Here is a 23,505-nt window from a genome sequence, read left to right on the forward strand (position 1 = left end):
AACAAAAGAAAAATTATTAAATAAAAATTTTCCAATTTTATTATTTACATAAAAATACATCAATAAGCCGAATAGTATACATATATATACATATAATGTTTCATATAAAATTTGACATGATGATATATATAAAACCTTATAATTTATATACAAATTTATATAATTATGTTTAAAAATGGACAAAGTTTATTTTCTTTTTTAAAGTTTTTTTAAATGTATTTACAAAATATGCAAAATATTTTGACCAGCTACAAAAATAGAGGTAAATAATTTATTTATAATATCAACTGACTTATTTCAATTACATATATATATATATAATATAACCCGCACGAAAAAAAACTACAAGAATACGAAAAAATTACTGATATAATAATATAGTTCTTCAATATATATTTACCTCACCTATCAAGTTTTACTTTCAAAAATTCTTTTTTTGTGAATATTTGCCAATGTATCTATAATTATATGTTGTGTCATATGTTTAAAAATAATTTCATTAATTATATTATATTAATTTTATTATATAATATTAATGATTTATAACATTTTTATCATAGAAAATATTATTCTTACAATACACGGGAATCGATTCCCGATTCAGCCGACTTTCGGACCAATATTTTTCTCGTCTATTTCTTTACAGGGAATGTTAAGAGAAGGAACAAGGGGAATTTCTGAGATAACCATAGGATTCAAATTCCTTAGTTTCCAAATTTTCTTATCTTAATCTGTCGCAATAACATCGCGTTTGGTTCTTTAGTCAAGATGAATATGGTGGTTTAAAAATTGGAGAGCTGACTTAAAAATATTCTTATTATTTCTTATATTTGTTTTGTCAATTTTTCATTACTTGTATAAAAAATATGCGCTTTTAAATTTTTAAACTGTTTTTTACATACCGATTTTGAATCGCGATCTTATCTGAATCGATTTTTCAGGTCTGATTTTGTCGTGAATCAATGATTCTTAAATTGGCGATCTAAATTGATCTGAAAAATCAATTCTATAGAAAAAATGAGCACCTCTACTGCGGACCTTGTCCACACTCTGACCATTCTTCTTCTCAAATTTCTAGCTGAGAACCTAAAGTAGTCCCTTCCGTCGTACACATTGTCTTATGATATGCCATACACAGAAAAAGGAAACAAAATTTATTGTTGGAAATTCTATTGTTCCATTTTCAATCTACAATGAGCCTTAATTTTTCAAACAAAATGTATTTATCAAAATTAAGTATGTAACATTCAAAAGACGACCAATACTGGACAATAAGCCCTTTATTAAAATAGAAATATCATGACATTTCGACCTGTGGTTTAGGTCATTAATTTTTTTACTATGACAACGCATGTAATTATTTTTTGTAATGCCAGTCACAAAAGTTTGAATTCCGATTGCTAATAAATAATAATTAAAAACTAATTTTTAATTATTATTATCCCAATTATATTTATCCCAAGCATACAATGTTTCACTGTGGATATCACGTTGCGGGACATCTTGTAATTGATAATATAAATTTTGTTAATATCGAAAATTTAACATAATGCAATTCAAATATCAAAATTACTGCCCGATTAATTAATTTTCATATTTATTCACAATGCTTACTTAATCATAATGACATCATAATGACAATCAATGCATAATGACATCAAAATGCATCATTTTGATGGCAAATGATGCATTTTGACATTAAAATGATGTCATAATAATTACTGTGGCTATCTGGGTTGTTATTCTGTATATACACTGGTATTTGTAATATTCTTTTCTTTTTTTTACCATTGGCTATGCAAACTCGCGAACTAAATATTATGTCTTATTCCTCTGTTTTAAAAGTTTACTGTAGAGTGAAAATAGAACAATAGAATTTCCAACAATATATATTATTTTATTCTCTTTTATACGTATGGTACATCACGTAACATACTGCACAACGGAGAGGATTACAGGTATAAATTTCAGAAGAAAAGTGGACAGAGCGTGAACAACGTCCGTATAGCGTTCACATTGAACACGTGTTATACGAATTTAATAATTATACACGAATAATTTGTTGCAATAACTTCAATATATATACAATAATTTTCTATAGTGCTCTTTTTCGAATTTTTGTTATGATGGCATCGATAACATCCTTACCAGACGAATTGATATCCATCATTCTCGGCTACAAGGATATCACCATCGAGGATATCATTAATTTCCGATGCGTCTGCAAACAGTTTCATTATGCAGCCGACTATCTACAGTATATGGAAAAGAAATTTTTTTAAAGGTAATTCTTTGTTGTTTCCACATTTTGCATGAATAGATCAAACATTGCATCATCGCAGTTTTGTATATATATGTATATTTGAAAATTTTATTTTAAAAATCACAAATATAAAAAATATATTCTAATAAAATAGAATAAAATAGTATATACTAAATAATTATTTTTTAAAAAGAGCAAATCAAGTCAATTCTCATAAATATTGGTACCTTTTCCCGCAAGATCCCGATTTGCATTGTGAGTTACATTTGCTTAACAGTTATTGTTTCAAAACAAAATTAAATACATTTACAGAAAATTGGACAATAGCGCGCGTCTATATGGTATTTATATGGTGTCTATATGGTATTTTTTGTAGAAATATACCGATTTTCTATAATTAAATTATGGATTTTTTATAATTTTGGACTATATACAAAAATCGTTCAAAAATCGTCATATAACCTATTTACTTTTCTTTCATTTCCAATCCGTAATGATTAACATATGGAATCAAATAATAAAGTGTGATACTTTTCGGGATATTTAATAAATTTTATATATATATATATATATATATATATATATATATAATATATATATATTATATATATATTTCTATATTTAAAATTTAATAACAAAATCAATATACATTATTAAAACAAACAGTTAAAAAGACTAATAAACAATGGATATTAGGTGAATCTATTAAAAAAACATTTTTAACAATAAACCCTTCCTTTGTCCATTTTACATTCTTACACATAATAGTAATTTTTATAAATACATTAAATAATGAAATAATTTCTTTCTGTAATTGAAAAATTTTTATTGAAACCACATGTAAACGGTGCTTTTCTACCCATTTTCATAATATAACAAATAAATATATAATATAATATAATTAGAAATTCGAGAGAAATATAATATTCAAATGTATAATATGATAAAATAGAAATAAAATAATTGTAATATTATAAAATTATATAAATTTACTGATTAATTTGTGAAGTATACTAAATACATATAATATGTATTTAGCAAATAAAATATATAATATGTATAAAGCAAATAAAAATTTATAGTTATTTTAAAAACGTATTGCTCTGAATTTTGATTAGTGATGCAACAGTATACTTTTAATATATAATAATTAGAAAGCTTTATTAAATCATTTTTTGTTTCAATTTCAAATGGCCTTCTTTAAAAAAATATTGTGACATATTGTCCGAAAATTATGAAAAATACGAAGAGAATTTTTGAGAAAAACATAAACTTTAAAAAATGGGTTATCAAATATACGAGACAATTTAGAAAATACGTGTCTAAAATGAGATATATGCATTGTCAGACTGAATCTATCGATAATTGTACGAAATTCCTACATATATTTCATTTAGATAATCACTTAGAAATAGATATTATTACTCAGAAAATTTATTATGGTTTAATATTTTCCACATTTTCTTTTTTTAACAATGAGCTTAAAAATTTGCTTACACATTCTCCACGGTAGGATTCTCAATATATTATAATGCTAACAACTTTATAGATTATTAAGAGTTTAACTAGGCTCTGTAATATATAAATATAAATTTAACATATATAAGATAGGCAATAAGAGCCAAATCGCGGATGACAGTGCGTTATTCTAAACGAAACTAAAATTTTTTTTCGTTAGAATTAAATACCTGTGCACAAGGCACCAAATTTTTACTTGGACACGGCCAAGATATAAAATTGGAATAATCTCTACAAGAGATTTTTAATTCCATGTATCCCCTATTCCCCCTAAAGAAATAAAGTGCGAGAGAAAAATATAGATCCGAAAGTCGCAGAATCGGGAAACGAACCCGAGACCTTTCGCTTGCCGGGCGACTGCTCTTCCAACGAAAAAAAATTTTAGTTTCGTTTAGAATAACGCACTGTCATCCGCGATTTGGCTCTTATTGCCTATCTTATATATGTTAAATTTATATTTATAGATTATGTTTTTGCACAGTTTTAATATGTAAATTTTTCAGAAGAACTGACTGCGATTTAACCGAAAGATATTATTACGAGAAACTATTTCACTTTATGAGGAAATATGATTTAAAAAAGAGGTTGCTCAAATTTCATATGTCATATGTCGGAAGACAGATTATGGAACGTCCTGCCATTAATGTGGCACAAAATATTCAAATCCTAAAGGATGTATCTTACGTGTACGTACTAGAATCTTTGGATAATATCGCAATAGAGGTACGAAATTATCTGTAAGAAAAACATCCAGATCATTCGATATTTTCGACGTCCGCTGACATTTTTTTTATTGGAAAAACAATAATATATATGATAATCACTGGAACAAAGCGGAAGAAATTCAGATTATGATGCACTCAACGAATACATATTTGGCAAATTAAATTTTCGACCGTGCAAAATGAACGATTCAAATCTGGAATACATATGTATAGATAATGTAAAGTTATATAATGTATATTGTAACAATATGTAGCGTCTAAAAGAAAATCGTGAGCATGGCCATTTGTTTGTTTATATATTAAAAATAATGTCATTCTCTCATTAATTTATTGTAATTTCTGGTATAGGTATTAAAAAGTACCCAGATAGCCACAGTAATTATTATGACATCATTTTGATGTCAAAATGGATCATTTGCCATCAAAATTCTAATATTTACCATAATGTTTATCATAAATATTTTCTGATATTTATGATAAATATTTATGATCTATTGAATCTAAGACTCCAAAAACATTTATAAAAAATATTTATGATAAATATTTATAAAATATTAAAATAATTATTATAAATATTCTATAAATATTTTATAAATATTCTGTGTTGTCTGAGTCATATATTAATAATGTAATTGCATGGTCTGTTTTTTATAGTTGAACTAGTTGCACTAGAATTTATCTTTTTGTCCTTCCAATTTTTTAAAAATTTAATAAAAATTCCAATTCTTCCACTTTTTTTAAATTATATATTATTATATATTTATACAAATATTCATTATATACCAATTTAAAATTCAAAATAAAAATAAAAAATAAATAAAAAGCTCGTGTACATTAAACAAATTATTAAAACATAAATTGATAATAAGCCAACTAAACGAGCAAAAATAAATTATAAGATTTTATTTATTAATTACAACATATCAACATTAAAAAACCGCAAACGTTTTGACTGTACTACAGTCTTCATCAGTACAAAGATAATAACGAATAATCACATTATAAAATCATAAATTTAATATATAAAATAAGTAACATACTCGATTGGATAATATAAAAAACGGACAGCAATCAAACATGTTTACAATTAATATCAGATGTCAAAACGCGAATATAAACCCATTTAATGTGTAAATAAATTATAGATACAATTAAATATTACAAAACTTACGAAACGAAAAATTAATTAATTGGTCAATATACAATAAGAATAACGCGGTCAAAAGATTCACAAAAACATATTCGTCGTTTGTAGGCGGGAAACATGTCAGTAAATCGCTCATCACACCAACAATTTTTTGATAAAATTTCTATGTTTCCAAATTTTGACGACAAACTCAATGAATAACGATTATGCTAAGAAAAATTTTTGGATATTAATGATCTTAATAAAATAAGAACTGAACCGATTAAAAAGATATAAATTCAACTTACAAATTGTCAAAGGAATAAAACGATCGTCCGTATAAGATGTCATGAGTATGCTTAAAAGTCAGAAACAAGACTGGTGCCTCGATACGTTAGAAATTTTTATTTATATAATTCTTTAGCAATGTTTTTATGAACTATGACTCAGCCAGTCTTCCAAGTATATCAAAATAGCTTTCGTCAAGCAACTCGGTGTCCTTATTAGAATTAATGCCATGTTGCTGCTCTTTTATATGTATCATTTCAGATAATTCTTCTCAAGATCTAAAATTTTTACATTATCCCAATCAAATGTGTGTCCATTATTTAGGATATGTTCTGAGACAACCGAGTGTATCTCAGAATCCAATCTAATATTATTTCTGTGTTCTTTCAGTCTAGATCCTAATTGTCTTTTTGTCTGTCCAACGTATGAAACATTGCAGTCATGACAATTGATTTTATAAACTACATTAGAAATTTTTGAACGATCGTCCCTATTCTTCTGAACCCTTATAATATTATTCAATTTCCTAATACATCGATAACCTACTTTTATGTCAGGCTTTTTTATTGTTGACGCGATTAACTCTGAAATTGTTTTTATATAAGGAATAACAAAATATTTGATGTTTTCATTTTTATTATTACGAACATTAGTAAAAACATTTGTGTCTGTTTTGATTAACTTATTAGCTAAAAGATGTTTCAATCTTTGTTTCGTTTCCAAAAAAATTAGATCAAGAGAATAACCGTTAGATAATAATATATTTATGGCTATTTCTAAATTCTTCTTGTAAAATCTAGGATGTGATAATAATATAGCTCTGTCTAATAAATTATATATTGTCCCTATTTTGTGACAAATAGGATGATTCGAGAAAAAAGAGAGCAGTCTACCCGAAAACGTGTTTTTATGAAACCAATCAAAATGAATCGTATTATCAATTACTTTTATGGAAACGTCTAAAAAACTAATACAACGGTTAACCTCTCGTTCGATTGTAAACTTTAATCTGTCATGATGACTATTAAATTTTTCTACAACATTTGATATATTGTCTGCCGAGGTACACATAATTATTGTATATCGTCAACATAACGAAAGTAAAATGTTAAATCAAAATCCAATTTATTAATTATTGATGCCTCTAAATCTTGCATCACTATATTAGCAATAATTGGGGACAGAGGTGAGCCCATAGGAGCTCCAAACATTTGTTTATAAATTGTGTTATTAAATACAAAAAAGTGGATGTCAATACAAATTTTACAGCATTAATAAAATTACTTTTCGGAATTTGCGTGTGTGGTTCTATAAAATGCCATCTATTGCTGATACCGTTCGAGTATGTTACTTATTTTGTATATTAAATTTATGATTTTATAATGTGATCATTCGTTATTATCTTTGTACTGATGAAGACTGTAGTACAGTCGAAACGTTCGCGGTTTTTTAATGTTGATATGTTGTAATATAAGACCTTATAATTTATTTTTGCTCGTTCAGTTGGCCTATTATCAATTTATGTTTTAATAATTTGATTAATTATATATTTATATATATAATCATATATATAGGAACGATATATTTAATTCGACCCAAACTCTAGCCAAGAAAATTTTTTATTTTATTTCCACTACTTATTGTAGAAATAAAATAAAAAATTTTCTTGGCTAGTTTGGGTCGAATTAAATATATCGTTCCTATTTCAAATACCACTAGCGACGTTTTAAGTATTTAATTTGATAATCATATATATTTACATATATTGTCTTATATATATTTATATATGCTTATATATGGACTATTGTCTCTCGGAAAGTTATCACAAAATAAATTTTTAAATGTAAATAACGTCATAAAATTTTACATAACTGATAAGCGATGATACGAAAGATAATTTCAAAATACTTGCAGCGAATACTCCTTTATCCCTACTAATGTTAATTAACGAATCGAGAACGACGAGTCAGCGCGATAAGCATATATTTTTATGAAACTCATTACGTCATTTATTCAACACTTCATACTACTATAAGTAACTTTGCAGTACGCATTACGATTTTCTGCAAGCAAGATGGATAACGTACGGAATAAAACAGTAATGATTACCGGAGGAGCTGCCGGATTAGGCTACAAATTCGCAGAAATATTACTTCAGAATGGTGCCAAAAGTGTTGCGATAATCGATTTGCCGACATCGAATGGCGAAAATGCAGCGACTACGTTGAAGAAGGAATTTGGAAAGAGCCGTGCTGTCTTCATTGCATGTGACGTGGCAAAGGCAGAAGATCTAGAAAAGGCATTCAATAGAGTCATTGATGCGTTCGAGACTCTTGATATTCTAATCAATAATGCTGGCATTTTGAATGAGCACAATTGGCATCAGGTGATCGATATCAATGTTACGGCGCTAATTCGCAACTTGTATCTGGCCCTGGACCACATGGGAAGACACAAAGGCGGCAAGGGAGGTTTAATCGTGAACGTCTCATCTATAGCTGGATTAATCGCTTATCCTCCAGCACCGGTATATGTGGCTTCGAAACACGCCGTTCTTGGATTCAGCCAATCTTTGGCAGGTCTATACGACAAGACTGGGGTGCGAGTTCTTATAATGTGTCCAGGTACTACGAAGACGGCAATAATTGTCGACTTAAAAAAAAGATTTCTCCCCTTAGTCGATGCAAAATACTCCAGTAAGTTTGACGCTCTACTTGGCTCGGTTCAATCAGTCGATTACGTGGGTCGCGCGATGCTAGCTCTCATCCAAAAAGGTGAAAACGGAGCGGCCTGGGTCAGTGAGAATGAAAAATCACCTTATGCCGTAGACTTTCCTCATTATTCAAAGCGATCTTTATCTGTAGAAAGTTAACATTTTATAACTTGTCTTATCTTGATCAATTTGCACAGTAATAGTTTATTCGTAACTATCAATAAATACATAACATTGATGTAATTGATATGATAAAATCAATAAATATATAACATTAATGCGTAATTAATATAATGAAAATATGTAACATTGATGTAATTGATTAAATATAAAACATTATTGTATTAATTATGAGTAAGTAAAATTGAAAATGTGAATATGGAAAATATGAATAATCTAAGATATGTAATATTAAAATATAACACCTTTATTTCCAAGAGTTCTAAGAATTATTTATAGAATCATGCGATTATTTATCGGCAATATTTTATTTGTTCAGATCACGTAAGTTGCAAAAAAAAAACTTTGTGTGTACGTATGTATGTATACCATATATGCACACCCACATTTGTGTTTAGATTTAAATATTTTAAAAATTATTTGACCTCCACCCTTGTAGAAATTTATCACTAGTAACGCCAATTAATCATTTATTTCGAGTATTTAAAATACTGATATACAGTAATTTAAGCACTCAAAATAAGTGATTAAGTACTCGAAATAAGTGATAAATTAGCGTTACTAGTGATAAATTTTTATAAGGGCAGCACTTCAATTTGGCATACAAGTAAAATAAAATTACACTTTTATTTACTGTAATTTTTAGAAAAATTCATAAAGTATTTCATTTTTTACAAAATTTTTATTTTTTTTAGAAATGTCAGTGGTTGCTCTAACTTACGTAAATTTTAAAATATCTTGATAATTTTTTTAATATAAATAGATTATCATCAAAAAATAGTTTGTATTAAATTTGACGAGGTTCGATGAAAGGGTTTATTTTTTATAAAATTTTGAATTTTTTAAAAAATGACTTGTTGCTCTAACTTTTATAAATTTTAAGATATGGGGATAAATTTGTTTACATGTGAATAGACTATTATTTAAGAAAGATTAATATTGAGTTTAGCAATGATCCGTGAAAATACTTCATTTTTCATAAATTTTTTTAAGAAGTATGCATTTTTATTTATCACAAATTTTGGAATATTGAACAACTATTTTTACATGAATAAAGTATAATTAAAAGATATTTGGTGTTGAATTTAACACCATTTGGATCGGTAAATTATAAAATTTTGAATTTTCCAAAAAAATTTTTTAAATTTTATGAAATAAATGTAGGAGAGTGAGTACATACATACACATATACATATACATTTATCTAACTTTTCAAAAACTACTTTATGTAAAAAAAAGTGCAAATTTAAACTTTATAAAATTATCAATTTTTCAACAAATTTTATTAATATCATATTAATTTTATTAATATCAATTTTTATTAATATTATATTATAATAAATGCATATCACAAGAATTGAAAACAGAGAAACAAAAATTTAATATTTACTTTAAACATGTTTGTTTTATTATGTGTATATACATATGAGATATTCAGAAAATTATACTTTTGTATAATTAAGAATAGATTTATATTATATATATTATATAGGTTATATTATATTATATTGTTGCGTCCTCGGGACGCCTCTCGCTCAGTCACTCACACACAGTCACTCTCACTCGCGCGCGAAATAAAGACACTCGCATGATAGGGAAATGAACTTTAATATGAGGAACCAATACACGAAACCAATGAAATATAACAAATAGTGCATTCGTAATGCAAAGAAGCTCCGGTCTCGGAAAACGTCCGCACGATGCGACCGCTAGACCAAAACTGTCATGTCTCCCGAAAACAGAAGAAGACCCTTAGTTGTTTAACAACAACTCCCTTGACGACGATCTCCCGGAAGCGTAAAGAGTTGATCCCGCGAAAAGTATCACCCGATACAAAGATGTAGATCCAGGGGCGTAACACGGGGGCGCAACACTGCCCCCCTTCTTCAAAATTGTCGTCCCGACAATTCTCACGGAGATTGAAGACCCAGGACTCTGACGCTGCTATTAGGGCACCAACGATACTCCGCTCTCCCTTAGCTGCTGCTACAGGTTACCGAACGAAACGCCTGGTCCCTCTCTTTTTGCGTCTACACTGTCCGGACGAATCCTGCTCTCCCTTAGCTGCTGCTACAGGTTACCGAGCTTCGCCCTCCTCCTCTCCGTACTCGAACTGTTTTTTTGAAGAAAAATTGGCCAGATTTTTCCTATAACAGTCGAGTTGATAGAAGATATCCCTGCTGTCTTCGCGGTTTCACTATACTCGCCGTCTCCCGGAAGGATAACGAAATGGTCCATAAATCTTCAGACAAAGGGGGGGAATATCTTCCGTGGACCCAACGTTCCTCGTGAACACCCTAAGTCTCTGTCCCGGCATTTGCCCTCAGTCTCGTGGGAAAACCACGGATCAAAAACCACGAGAGGGACAGTCTTCAACGTGATGAACCAAATGACCAATCTTCTGAAGATGAGACGGTCTTCTCAATTGAAAGGAGCCAGTTGCCCTCGATGAGTAATGGTCGCAGGAACTTCCTCAGAGAATTCTCTTGTAACAAAAACTCAGGCAAGCCTCTTCTTAAAAATTTCCAACTAGAAAAGAAAACATTCCTTACGCAGAATAAATTCACCAATTAAAAAAAATGCACTTACAAATATACACACAAACACAACTCTCCAATTTCTAGCAATCTTTATTTGAGTTTTGTACTATTTCTAATTAACAATCAATATTTCTATCTAAAAATGGAGCTAATCTATCTGCATGCACTACTTTCTTCCGATGTCTGGGTGTCTTCTGAATGCAGTACACCACATCGTTGAATTTCTTTACAATAGAGAAAGGTCCTTCTAACACTACAATCAATGAGATCAACAAAATTGGACGTCGGGGCGTTTTCTGTAAGAATTGAATTTTCCCCGAAAAATTCAACTACCTCTAGTTTTCCTTCGCCTCAGGACATTGAAAACGCAAATGCCCAATCTTCCCGCAAGACCAACATTCTTTCTCTTTGGCCGAAAAGTTGTTCGCTTGCGCTTCCCCTTTCGAGTCAAACCGTTCGCTTTTCTTTTTTTCGGAATCGGTTCGCGCGTCGCTCCTCTCTCCCTTTTGATAATTTTGACTTATTTTGCCGTAATTTCCTTTATTACTAAAATTGTCTCTTTTTCTATCAAAACTATCCCCCTGAATTATTTTTATGGCCTTAGCTCTTTCTATAGCCAAATTTAAGGATGTAATTCCCTCCAGTTGAAGGGTTCTTTTGACAAACCCGTCTATTAATGCCGAGACAAATTGCGCGCATGCTATTTTATCGCGGACCGCATATGGACATTCGGGGTAAGCCAGACGCGACAGTCTCTCAAGTTCGGCTCCAAAGGAAGCGAAATCCTCTCCATATTTTTGTTTCCGTGTCGTAAAAAGATAGTAATAATTTTGCGTCAAGTTTCCGTCTTCAAAAAGCAACTCTAATTTTGATTTTAATTCCGCGAATGTTAATTCTTCAAAATTTTCGACATTTTCTAAAACGGACCGAGCTTTTCCCCTTAAATTTGCAGCGAGAGTAATCATTTTTGCTTTCTCATCCCAATTATTCGCAACAGCTATCAAAAGAAATTGGGAGAGGAACTCCCGCAGCGGAACCCTTCCATCGAATGTATCGGGCTTCAGTTTTAAGCCCGTTTTCGCACGAAAGTCACCGGTCGTCTCACCCGCGTTTATCACGGCACTCGCGGCTATCGCGGCACTCGCGGTACTCGCGCAAGCTAAATTCAGTCGTGTATCCCCAGAAGCTCTTATATTAGAAGGACTTAGCTGGTTAGTTTGCTGCGAGGAGATCCTCAATTCGAGCTGGTGCAGCTGTTCGTCCTTCTCTCGGAGAAGAGTCTCAAAGCGAGCTTGCTGATGTTCTCGTTCGGCCCGCATTTCTCGTAGTTCTCGCAGTGCGGTCTGCAACGCATCCGTCTCGTCTATCTCCTTCATCGTTGTTCGGGAACGCGTCGCTTTCGGCGAATGTTGAGTCGTCATTTTGGCGTTCTCTCAGGAAGATGCGATTCTTTCGGTTTTGATCCCGGACGAGCCCCCAAAATGTTGCGTCCTCGGGACGCCTCTCGCTCAGTCACTCACACACAGTCACTCTCACTCGCGCGCGAAATAAAGACACTCGCATGATAGGGAAATGAACTTTAATATGAGGAACCAATACACGAAACCAATGAAATATAACAAATAGTGCATTCGTAATGCAAAGAAGCTCCGGTCTCGGAAAACGTCCGCACGATGCGACCGCTAGACCAAAACTGTCATGTCTCCCGAAAACAGAAGAAGACCCTTAGTTGTTTAACAACAACTCCCTTGACGACGATCTCCCGGAAGCGTAAAGAGTTGATCCCGCGAAAAGTATCACCCGATACAAAGATGTAGATCCAGGGGCGTAACACGGGGGCGCAACAATATAATGCCATGTAACAAATATACAAGTTGTAGATAAAAATAATATTATAATTAGAAGAAAATTTTATGTCTAATATAATGTTTGATAAGTGAACAATTATCAAATAATATTAAAATTAGTAAATATTAAAAAAGATCTGAATAGCTCAGCTGGAAGAGCAGTCGCCCGGCAAGCGAAAGGTCTCGGGTTCGATTCCCGATTCAGCGATTTTCGGATCTATATTTTTCTCTTGCAATAATTTATTTATTTTCCGTAGGGGGGTTAAAAGGGGTATTGAAATTAAATCTCAAAATATGAGATTATTTCATATTTAAAATCTTGGCCGTGTCCAAGTAAAAATTTGGTGTCTTGTGCACCGGTATTTAATTCTAACGAAAAATTATTTAGTTTCGTTAGGATAACGCATTGTCATCCGCGATTTGGCTCTTGTTGCCCGTCTTATACGTTAAATTTATATCAAATAATATGTTTAAAAATCAATTATTATAATTATAATACAATTTTACTGTCTATACCACGTATATGTAATTACATATTATGTATATCGATTATATCGTGTCGTGTCGAAAAACCAATTCGTATTATTTTCAATTAGCTCTATTATTCATCAAGATTTTAATACTATATAATCAGAGGCATCAATGAGACTTTTTAAATTATGATCAATGTATACTCGATATTTAACATGATTAAATACTGTTTGTTAATTGATATATAGTAGTAATATCATCAGCATATACATATATATATGAATTAAATTGAATTAAATAAAAAACAGTGCCTATACTTTTTAAAATTTGCACAATGAAAATTGTTGAATAAATGAAAAACATAAAATCTAGTTTGAATACACTGTAAAAAAATTTTGTGTAAAATTACAACTATTATAGTGGGTAATAATAGGACCCACTCAGAGATGCTGATTAATTAATTACTTTTTTAATTAATTATGACATTTAATTACAAACAGAGGTAATCAAATGTAATCAAAATATTTTGAATTGACGATTAATTTTAGAAAGATTAATTAGAGATTGTTACAATGACGATTGATATAAGCTAGATTAATCGAAGATCGCTTAATTAACGATTAATATGATCGAAGTCAATTGAAGGTTATTTAATTGACAATTGATAGAAACGAAATTAATCGGAGAGCGATTGATTAAACGATTAATACAAGCTAATTTAATTGAAAGTTTTTCAATTAAACGATTAATATGAGTTAATTTTAATTAGAAGTTGTAGACTTTAATGGACGATTGAAAAAAACAGATTCAATCGAAGACAATTCAATTGACAATTGATTTGAGCAGAAACAATTAAAAAGTATATAATTAACGATTAAATATAGCAAATTTAATGCGAATCTCTTCCATTAATGATTGACTTAAGAAAATCGATATAATTTCTCTATTTCCATTAATTAACTATGTGTAACGATTAATAAAATTTAAATCGAAGATGTTTGATTGATGATATTATAACATGACTGAATTTAAATTTAAATAAAAATAGAGAAATTATATCGATTTTTTAGAACTGGCGATTTAACCGAAAGAGATTATTACGCGAAACTATTTCACTCTATTAGGAAATATGATTTAAAAAAGAAATGGAATGAAATAAAAAATCACATAAAACAAACTTTATGGAGTGGGCTGCCATTCCTAGTCAGAAATAATCGGTCGAAAAGACGTCGAATCGATATCGATTCGACCAATTCGACATCGATTCGACGTTGATTTAACTATCATTTCTAGCTGGGTTATTGTGGCACTAATTATTTAAATCCAAAAGGATGTTTCTTATGTGTACATACTAGAATCTTTGGATAATATCGCACTAGAAGTACAAAATTATCTGAAAGAAAAACAACCAGATCATTCGATATTTTCGACGTCCGCTGAAACTTTATCCTATTGGAGAAACAATAATATAAAAGATAATCACTGGAACGAAGCGGAAGGAATTCAGATTATCGATGCACTCGACGAATGCATGTTTGGCAAATTAAATTTTCGAATATGCAAACTGAAAACACAAATCTGGAATACATGTATATAGATAATGTAAGTTATATTATGTATATTATACATGTATGTGGCGTCAAAAAGAAAATCGTTTTGTGAGCATAACTTATGTGTCTATTCACAAGATTTAGAACAAAATCAGGCTAAACAACATGATTTATATGAGCAAGATTCCAAGAATAATTGCATTGAACAGCACGATCTGTATAAACAGAGCTTAGAAGATAGACGCGCTAAACGACGTGATCGTTATAAACAAAATATAGAAGACAATCACGCTAAACAGCGCAATCGATATAGATGAAATTTAAAAGATAATCGCGCTAAACAGTGTGATCGTTATAAACAAAATTTAGAATACAATCGCGCTAAACAGTGTGATCGTTATAAACAAAATTTAGAAGACAATCGCGCTAAACAGTGTGATCGTTATAAACAAAATTTAGAATACAATCGCGCTAAACAGTGTGATCGTTATAAACAAAATTTAGAAGACAATCGCACTAAACAGTGTGATCGTTATAAACAAAATTTAGAAGACAATCGCGCTAAACAGTGTGATCGTTATAAACAAAATTTAGAAGACAATCGCGCTAAAAAGCGTAATCGATATCAACGGAACTTAGAAGATGTACGCATTAAAGATCGATATCGATATGAACAAGATTTAGAAAATAAACGCGCACAAAAGCGTATGCGTTATTCAAAAAACTTTGAGTATGAACGAGATAGACAAAAAAGATTGGATCCTAATCGCAAATGGCTTTATAATAAGCGATATTATCAGACAAAAAGACAAAAAATCAAAACAAAATCTACATTTGAAATAAAAACTTGCAATATTGCTAAAAAAATTACTAAAAAGTATAAACAATTCTGGTCAAAAAATACCATAAAACTTCGTAATTGTTCAGAAATATTTATAAAAAATATTATTGAAAAAATCAATATTAAAGGTTATATTGAGAAACGATTGAAAGCCGAAAAAATTGTACGTTGGTGCATGTGTATTAGGAAAAATTATATTCGCAATATATACAATACAAAATGTTAAGTTTGATTAAAAAGAAATCAGAAGTGTATTTGACTCTTGTCGCAGATTGTTCTACAATCGAAGACAAATTAACTGCGCTATGTGGCGAATCTAGACATACAGTCTCATCTGAAAATTATTTTATTGAGTCTATATATCATCATGATGTAAATCCATTGGAACCTTTGATAATGAATGTAAAAGGAAAAGTAGTAAACATATTACCATTAACAACAGAACAAGCTAAAAAATTTTGGTCGTGTAATATTTCAGACTATAAAACTAACAATCCACTTTTAATTGACCGTTCTCAGTATTCTCTTAAAACCATAAATACATGTACCTTAAACAATGAACCAAAACTGATGTGTAATACTGCAAGCTGTAAAATTAACGATCCGCTTTTAATTGATCGTTATCAGAAGTTTCTCGAAACCGTAAATACATGTACTTTAAAAAATGTACCAAAACTTATGCAAAATATTCATAAATGTACAATGAAAATTTCAAATAAGAAATTGGGTCATACGCGTAGCTGTTATATTGATATAACACTTTGCGAAGGAAGGTTTCTTCCAGTTCAATTATTATCGCCTCATTTTCCAAAAGTAAGATATATGAAGCGTTTAATGTATCATCTTACATATTTTTATCGAAAATTGGAAAATCTAGATAATGCTTTAAATAATTCTGATATAAATACTTTGAATGAAATTGTGACTTCTGCACAGGAGAAAGTAGATATGTACAGACATCAACGAATTGATACAATTTTGAGTGATGATATTATGTTTAAATATCGTTTAGCATTTAAAGCATTGACTGAACGCTCTGTGGACACACCACGACATGTTTGTGTATCATGCGAGAGATTGTGTTATAAAAAAAGTGTTTCTAAAGTCAATAGTCTTCAGACACAAGTACATGTTAAAATTTTGAAAGATTTAATGACGTATGTACAACAACAAAAAGTTGATGCGCAATATATATGTAATTATTGTGCAGGCAAATTTCGTAAAGGTTTAATGTCTGCATACTGCGTCTTAAATAATCTTTTTACAAATCAGGTCCCTGAAGTAATATCATCTCTTAATACATTCGAAAAAATTCTTATACAGAGAGCTAAAGCGTTTCAAACTGTTCTTAAAATGGGAACTGTTATTAATAAAAAGTTGCCTCAAAGACAAATGGTATCAAAAGTTAAAGGTAGAACATTTCATTTACCACTTCCGTTACAGGAGACATTGAATAAATTATGTTCTAATACTTGTTGAGGATTGATCTTTCGTAATCTGCCAATTGTATTTTCCTCTCTGGTCGTTCATCGCGATTGACAGCGAGTCTATACAAGTTATATATTCCATTGTATGAAAGTTGTCGCTGCTGCGAGTGTGCCCGTCTATGTTTTTGTTATGCTTCTCGCCTCTACCGTTGAGAATCCCCTATACAGTCAGTCTTGTACCGGGTCAGCTCGCTGGCGCACGAAACTAAAGATTAAACGAGTCAATATTCTTTTGATACAAAAAGGCCTACCAAGTGATTTCTCTGAGCATCAACCATTTTCCCTTAACAGGTTATGGGCCCAGCTACGATATAGCTCATCACAGATATCACTTGAAGAGAGAATCGCGATTTGCGACTAGATTCTCACGAGTTACGCGTACAGCACGTGAACAGTGAATCTCCGCCACGTGGCATCGGCGCCATTACGTGAACGTTTTCAACGATCGTGACCACGTGGCACGAACATTCTTTGTGTACAAGTTAACAAAATAGTGATACCAAGGATGTCGGACGATATTCCCTTGAGGCAGATAACAAAGTTCAACGGTGAAAATTTCCAAATGTGGAAATTCCAGATGCTCGCTGTGTTCGCGGCGCACGCGATCGACGATGTGGTCACTGGTATTCGAGTAAAGCCTAATGATGCTGCACAGGGTGCAGCAAATGCCGCGGCTATAACGGCTGAAATAAAACAGTGGAAGAGGGACAATGCGAGAGCGATGTTTTTGATCTCTTCCACGATGGAGTACTCGCAGTTAGAGTGCCTCATCACATCCGCTACCGCGCAAGAAATGTGGGATAAGCTGATCGCGATTCACGAACGCACATCGGCGTCGAACAAACTCCTTCTCTTACAGAAATTTCACGAATTCAGGATGAATTCAAATGACTCAGCGGTCTCGCACATAGCAAAAATCCAAAACATGGCCAGGCAGTTGAGGGATGTCGGTGAGGCAGTGTCGGATGTCGCCATCATGGCAAAAGTTCTCGGGAGTCTTCCATCAAAGTACAGTGCTCTTATCACCGCATGGGACAGTGTGAGCCCTGAAATGCAAACAATTCAGGCTCTCCAAGAGCGTTTAATAAAAGAGGAAACGCGACTTGCAGTCGAAGATGATACAAGTGCTCTGGCGGCCGTTAGCAACAAGAAAAAAAAGGAGAGCCCAGGATATCAGAGACCCGAGAACAAGAAGAAAAACGTGGAATGCTTTTATTGTAAGAAGAAAGGACATTTTGCGCGAAATTGCCGAAAGAAGAAACGAGAAGAACAGGACAGCTCCGAAACAGGTAACTGTGCATTTGTGGTCGAGAGCTCCGGCCATGGAAAAGCAACAGCCGCTCTGCGTGGTGAAAGACAATCGCGGCCTTCCGATCGAAAAGGTACCGACCGAGGGAGAGAGAGCCACTCTGCAGTCGGTAAGCGAATTTCAAAGGCCGATATCAAAGACGTCTGGCTGACCGACAGCGGTGCGTCTAGGCATATCACCTTCAGGCGGGACTGGCTTGTAGACTTCGAGGCTAATACCGGTGAGACGATTTCCCTAGGGGACAATGCCACCTGTGAAATCCGCGGAACCGGAACCGTGCTGATAGAGAAGCACGTCAATGACACTTGGAAGAAAGGTAGGATCGAGAATGTTCTCTATGTTCCGAAAATCCGGAAAAATCTCTTCTCAGTCGGAGTCTGTACGACAAAGAATTATGAGGTTTGTTTCAAGGACAGCGAGGTAACGATTCTATTCGATGGGCATGCAGTGGCGCAAGGTGTCAAACAAGAGAACGAGATTTTCCGGATGCTCTTCAAAGTGAAGAAGGCCGAAGAAGCAAACATATCGTGCAGTGATCTTAAAACGTGGCACTGCCGTTTGGGTCGCGTTAACAGAAGGACGATATCGAGAATGGCCAGAGACAGCTTAGTAAAAGGCGTGCAGTTGAATAAAGAAGAGGACGAAAGCTTCTTCTGTGAGTCGTGCCAGCTTGGCAAGCAACACAAGTCATCGTTCAACAAAGAAACGCCGAAGGGTCGGTACCAGCCAGGAGAGATGTTCCACAGCGACGTGTGCGGCCCCATGTCAGTGCAGTCGCTGGGTGGTGCCCGATACTTTGTGCTGTTCAAGGACGACGCCTCCGGATATCGACACGTGAGTTTCATCAAGCACAAATCTGACGCGTTTGATAAGTTCAAGGACTTTGAGAGAATAGTCGCCAACAAGTTTGGACACTCAATGAAAGCTCTACGAGTGGACAATGGCGGAGAGTACAGCAGTGCTGGGTTCAAACGTTATCTCGCCTCAAAAGGAATTCGCCTTGAGAGTACGATCCCGTATACGCCACAGCAAAATGGCAAGTCGGAAAGAGATAATCGTACGATCGTTGAAAGTGCAAGATCAATGCTGAAGGCGAGGCAGCTGCCGACATTCTTATGGGCAGAAGCAGTGCATACAGCCACCTACATCCTAAATCGAGTCCCATGCAGTCAAACAAAAGGGTCTACTCCATACGAAGTCTGGACAGGCAGGAAACCAGACTTGTCGCACATCAGGATCTTCGGATCGGAGGCATTTGTGCATGTGCCAAAGCAATTGCGCGACAAGCTGGATACAAAAGCGAAAAATATGCTGCTAGTTGGATATAAAAGTGACTCTGCTGGATACAGACTTTATGATCCTGGAACGAAACGTGTCTCAGAGGCAAGAGATGTGACTTTTAATGAAAAAGAGATTTGTTCTAGAGTACAAGTTCCAGACACAGAAGTCCCCTGCCCAGGCATTTCAAGTATGAAGGACGACGAGACAGGACGAGACGAATCAAGGAGTGAGCAAGAAACAGAAGCTGCCGAGGATTCTCATCAGGAGAACGTACCGGACGAAGAGCAACCGCAATCTCCACCTACCCAGCAGAATCAGACACAGTCGCATCATTTGCGAAACCGTGATTCCATCAGACCACCGTCAAGGTATCAGGTGAATATCGCGGAGTGGAGAGTACCATCCTCTTTTCAGGAAGCTATCTCGGGAGACAATGCTGAGAAGTGGCGCGAGGCAATCAGAGAGGAATTGCAGGCCCATGAGCGGAACGAAACGTGGACGCTTGTTCCCGCAAGAAAAGACAGGACACCCATTGATTCCAAATGGGTATTCAAAATCCAACGGATGGCTTCCGGAGACATCAGTCGTTTTAAAGCACGATTGTGTGCGAGGGGTTTCCTCCAGAAGCCCGGTCTGGACTACAACGAGACATTTTCTCCCGTTGTGAGATACGACTCTCTTCGCGTACTTCTGGCCTTGATTGCATACAAGGATCTCAAGATGATTCAGTTCGACGTCAAGACGGCGTTTCTTTATGGAGAGCTAAAGGAAGACATCTTCATGAGGATACCGGAGGGTCTCAACATCGGAGATGCGTCAAAGGAAAGTGTGTGCAAATTGCAAAAATCGTTATATGGCCTCAAACAGGCCTCCAGGTGTTGGAACAAGAAGTTCTCCTCTTTCTTAAGACAATTTAACTTCAGTGAAAGCGAAGCGGACAAATGCGTGTTCCGTGGCAGAGTTGAAGGCCACGACATATACTTGGCGTTGTTCGTCGACGATGGCATTGTCGCGGCCAAGTCGGCAGATAGTTTAAATTGCGTTGTTCAAGCCTTGCGAGGCGCTTATGACATCACATTAGGAGATGCGAGCATGTTCGCAGGCATGCAGATTGAAAGAAATCGAGCGGAGAAATCGATATTTTTACACCAGCGAGCCTATTTAGAAAGCGTGATAAATAAGTTCGGCATGATCGATGCCAAGACCGTGAGCATTCCGGCAGATCCACACTCTCACTTGCAACCGATAAAGAATGGAGAAGATTGCAAGCTCAAGGTACCGTTTAGAGAGGCTGTCAGATCACTCATGTTTTTGGCTGTCGTATCCCGCCCTGACATTGCGTTTGCAGTAAATGTGGTTAGCAGATATCTAAGTAGTTATGATAACAGTCACTGGGAGGCTGTAAAGCGAATAATCAGATATTTAAAAGGGACTATGAATGTAGGTATAAGATATAAAAACAGCGGGGGCGTTTTCAAACTTACAGGATACTCGGATGCGGATTTCGCGAGCGACATTGGAACCCGCAGATCGACCACTGGCTACGTCTTTACGTTAGCAGGTGGACCTGTAACCTGGTCCTCACAGAGACAAGGACTTGTGACACTCAGCACAACGGAGGCTGAATATGTTGCGGCTGCTTCTGCGACGAAGGAAGTAGTCTGGCTTAGAAAATTGCTCAGTGATATCGGATGTCGGTGTTCTCAGGCTACTACGATACACATTGACAATCAGAGTGCAATACGCCTTGTGAAAAATCCCGAATTCCACAAGCGTACAAAGCACATTGACATCCGTTATCACTTCATTAGAGAAAAGGTAGAAAGTAATGAATTGACTGTGTCCTTCATTCCTTCGAACTTTCAACTGACGGATATTTTTACAAAAGCTTTGCCAAAGGATAGGTTTAGCTCTCTTCGCATAAGTCTAGGGATCGAGGATGAATTGGCAGAACACTCAAGTGGCGCGAGTGTTGAGGATTGATCTTTCGTAATCTGCCAATTGTATTTTCCTCTCTGGTCGTTCATCGCGATTGACAGCGAGTCTATACAAGTTATATATTCCATTGTATGAAAGTTGTCGCTGCTGCGAGTGTGCCCGTCTATGTTTTTGTTATGCTTCTCGCCTCTACCGTTGAGAATCCCCTATACAGTCAGTCTTGTACCGGGTCAGCTCGCTGGCGCACGAAACTAAAGATTAAACGAGTCAATATTCTTTTGATACAAGAAGGCCTACCAAGTGATTTCTCTGAGCATCAACCATTTTCCCTTAACAATACTGATCCAATAAATATTAATCATGAGTTATATATATTAGTTAGAGGTATCCCGACAAAATCAAAGATTATTTGGGAAGAAGTAGTTGATGTTAAAAAAGTATTTGACGCTTTAACGTGGTTAAAGCGCAACAATACTTTATATTCTCATATTATATTGCCAAATGATTACAATGATTTACGTTTACCAAAATTAAAAAATTCAAAATTTCAAATAGAAGATGAGACAGAAGATAATGTAGAAGTAGCTGATGATGAGACTGAATTATTAAATGAGACAGAAGGTAATGCAGAAGTAGCTGATGATGAGACTGAATTATTAAATGATCCGATAGAAGAAATAAAAAATGATATGTTAGAAAGTCAACGGAAAGCAATGTTGACTCAAGTGACTAATGCTGAAAACGATGGCTATTAGGAACAATATACCATCTATCCATTATATGAAAAGAAAGCAAATAAAACTGCGACAGCTTTATATCAAATGTTAAAAATTCAGGACTTGCCTCTGAACAATCGTGAGCAACATTTAGATTTAATGTGTTTTCCAGATTTATATTCTTCTGGTATTAATGGACAACGTGAGATTAGACAAGTTAAACAAATCATATATAGTAGGCCAACTGAACGAGCAAATAAATAAGGTGTAAAAACTTTTATTAATAGTTAAATAATTAAATTAACATTCCGTTACAGAATCGATATAAATTGTAAACGTTTCGACTGCACTACAGTCTTTATCAATACATAAAAGTTAAATATTAAAATACAAAGTTAAATGTTAAAAATACAAAGTTATAATAGTTAAATATTAAAATATAAAATTGAAACGATTCTTCGCTGTTGACCAATAGATATGCAAGGCGATTGGTCTGAGATGCCAAGTTATGCGACATTTGAGCATGCTACGGATATAATACGCGAATTAAATCAATGTCAGAGAAAATTAAAAAATCTTTCAACTTACATTATCGTTTTAACAAGTCCTTTTCCCCGATATTTCAAGTGTGTGTTGCGAAGTCTGAATACCAAATGTCAAAATAGAGAGCGTGATGTATTTATTTATTACCAATGTTTTTTCTAAATTATGA

General features: G+C 33.6%; 2 protein-coding genes across 5 annotated transcripts; both read left to right on the forward strand.

Annotated features, from left to right (window-relative positions):
* The first annotated feature begins 436 nt into the window (after positions 1 to 436).
* LOC114935122 (15-hydroxyprostaglandin dehydrogenase [NAD(+)]-like) lies at positions 437 to 9,070 on the forward strand. Of its 4 annotated transcripts, none has more exons than XM_029307862.2 (3): positions 2,218 to 2,284; positions 4,285 to 4,504; positions 7,968 to 9,070. In XM_029307862.2, exons 2-3 carry the CDS (start codon positions 4,340 to 4,342, stop codon positions 8,790 to 8,792), a joined length of 990 nt encoding a protein of 329 aa, XP_029163695.2. In that variant the 5' UTR covers positions 2,218 to 2,284; positions 4,285 to 4,339; the 3' UTR covers positions 8,793 to 9,070. The 4 variants fall into 4 exon arrangements, with proteins under 4 accessions (XP_029163696.1, XP_029163695.2, XP_029163697.1 ...); XM_029307864.2 differs by having other exon boundaries at positions 4,285 to 4,467; XM_085484739.1 differs by having other exon boundaries at positions 2,228 to 2,284; positions 4,288 to 4,504.
* A 7,251-nt stretch (positions 9,071 to 16,321) lies between these two features.
* On the forward strand, positions 16,322 to 23,057 carry LOC146725073 (uncharacterized). The gene is given in 3 exon segments (XM_085484683.1): positions 16,322 to 16,530; positions 16,636 to 17,528; positions 22,412 to 23,057. Coding segments are annotated over 3 exon segments (1,611 nt in total). The 5' UTR covers positions 16,322 to 16,458.
* Positions 23,058 to 23,505: the final 448 nt, after the last annotated feature.

The sequence above is a fragment of the Nylanderia fulva genome, unplaced genomic scaffold, assembly GCF_048542155.1.
Source record: "Nylanderia fulva isolate GAGA-0341 unplaced genomic scaffold, ASM4854215v1 Scaffold105, whole genome shotgun sequence".
Lineage (NCBI taxonomy): Eukaryota > Metazoa > Arthropoda > Insecta > Hymenoptera > Formicidae > Nylanderia > Nylanderia fulva.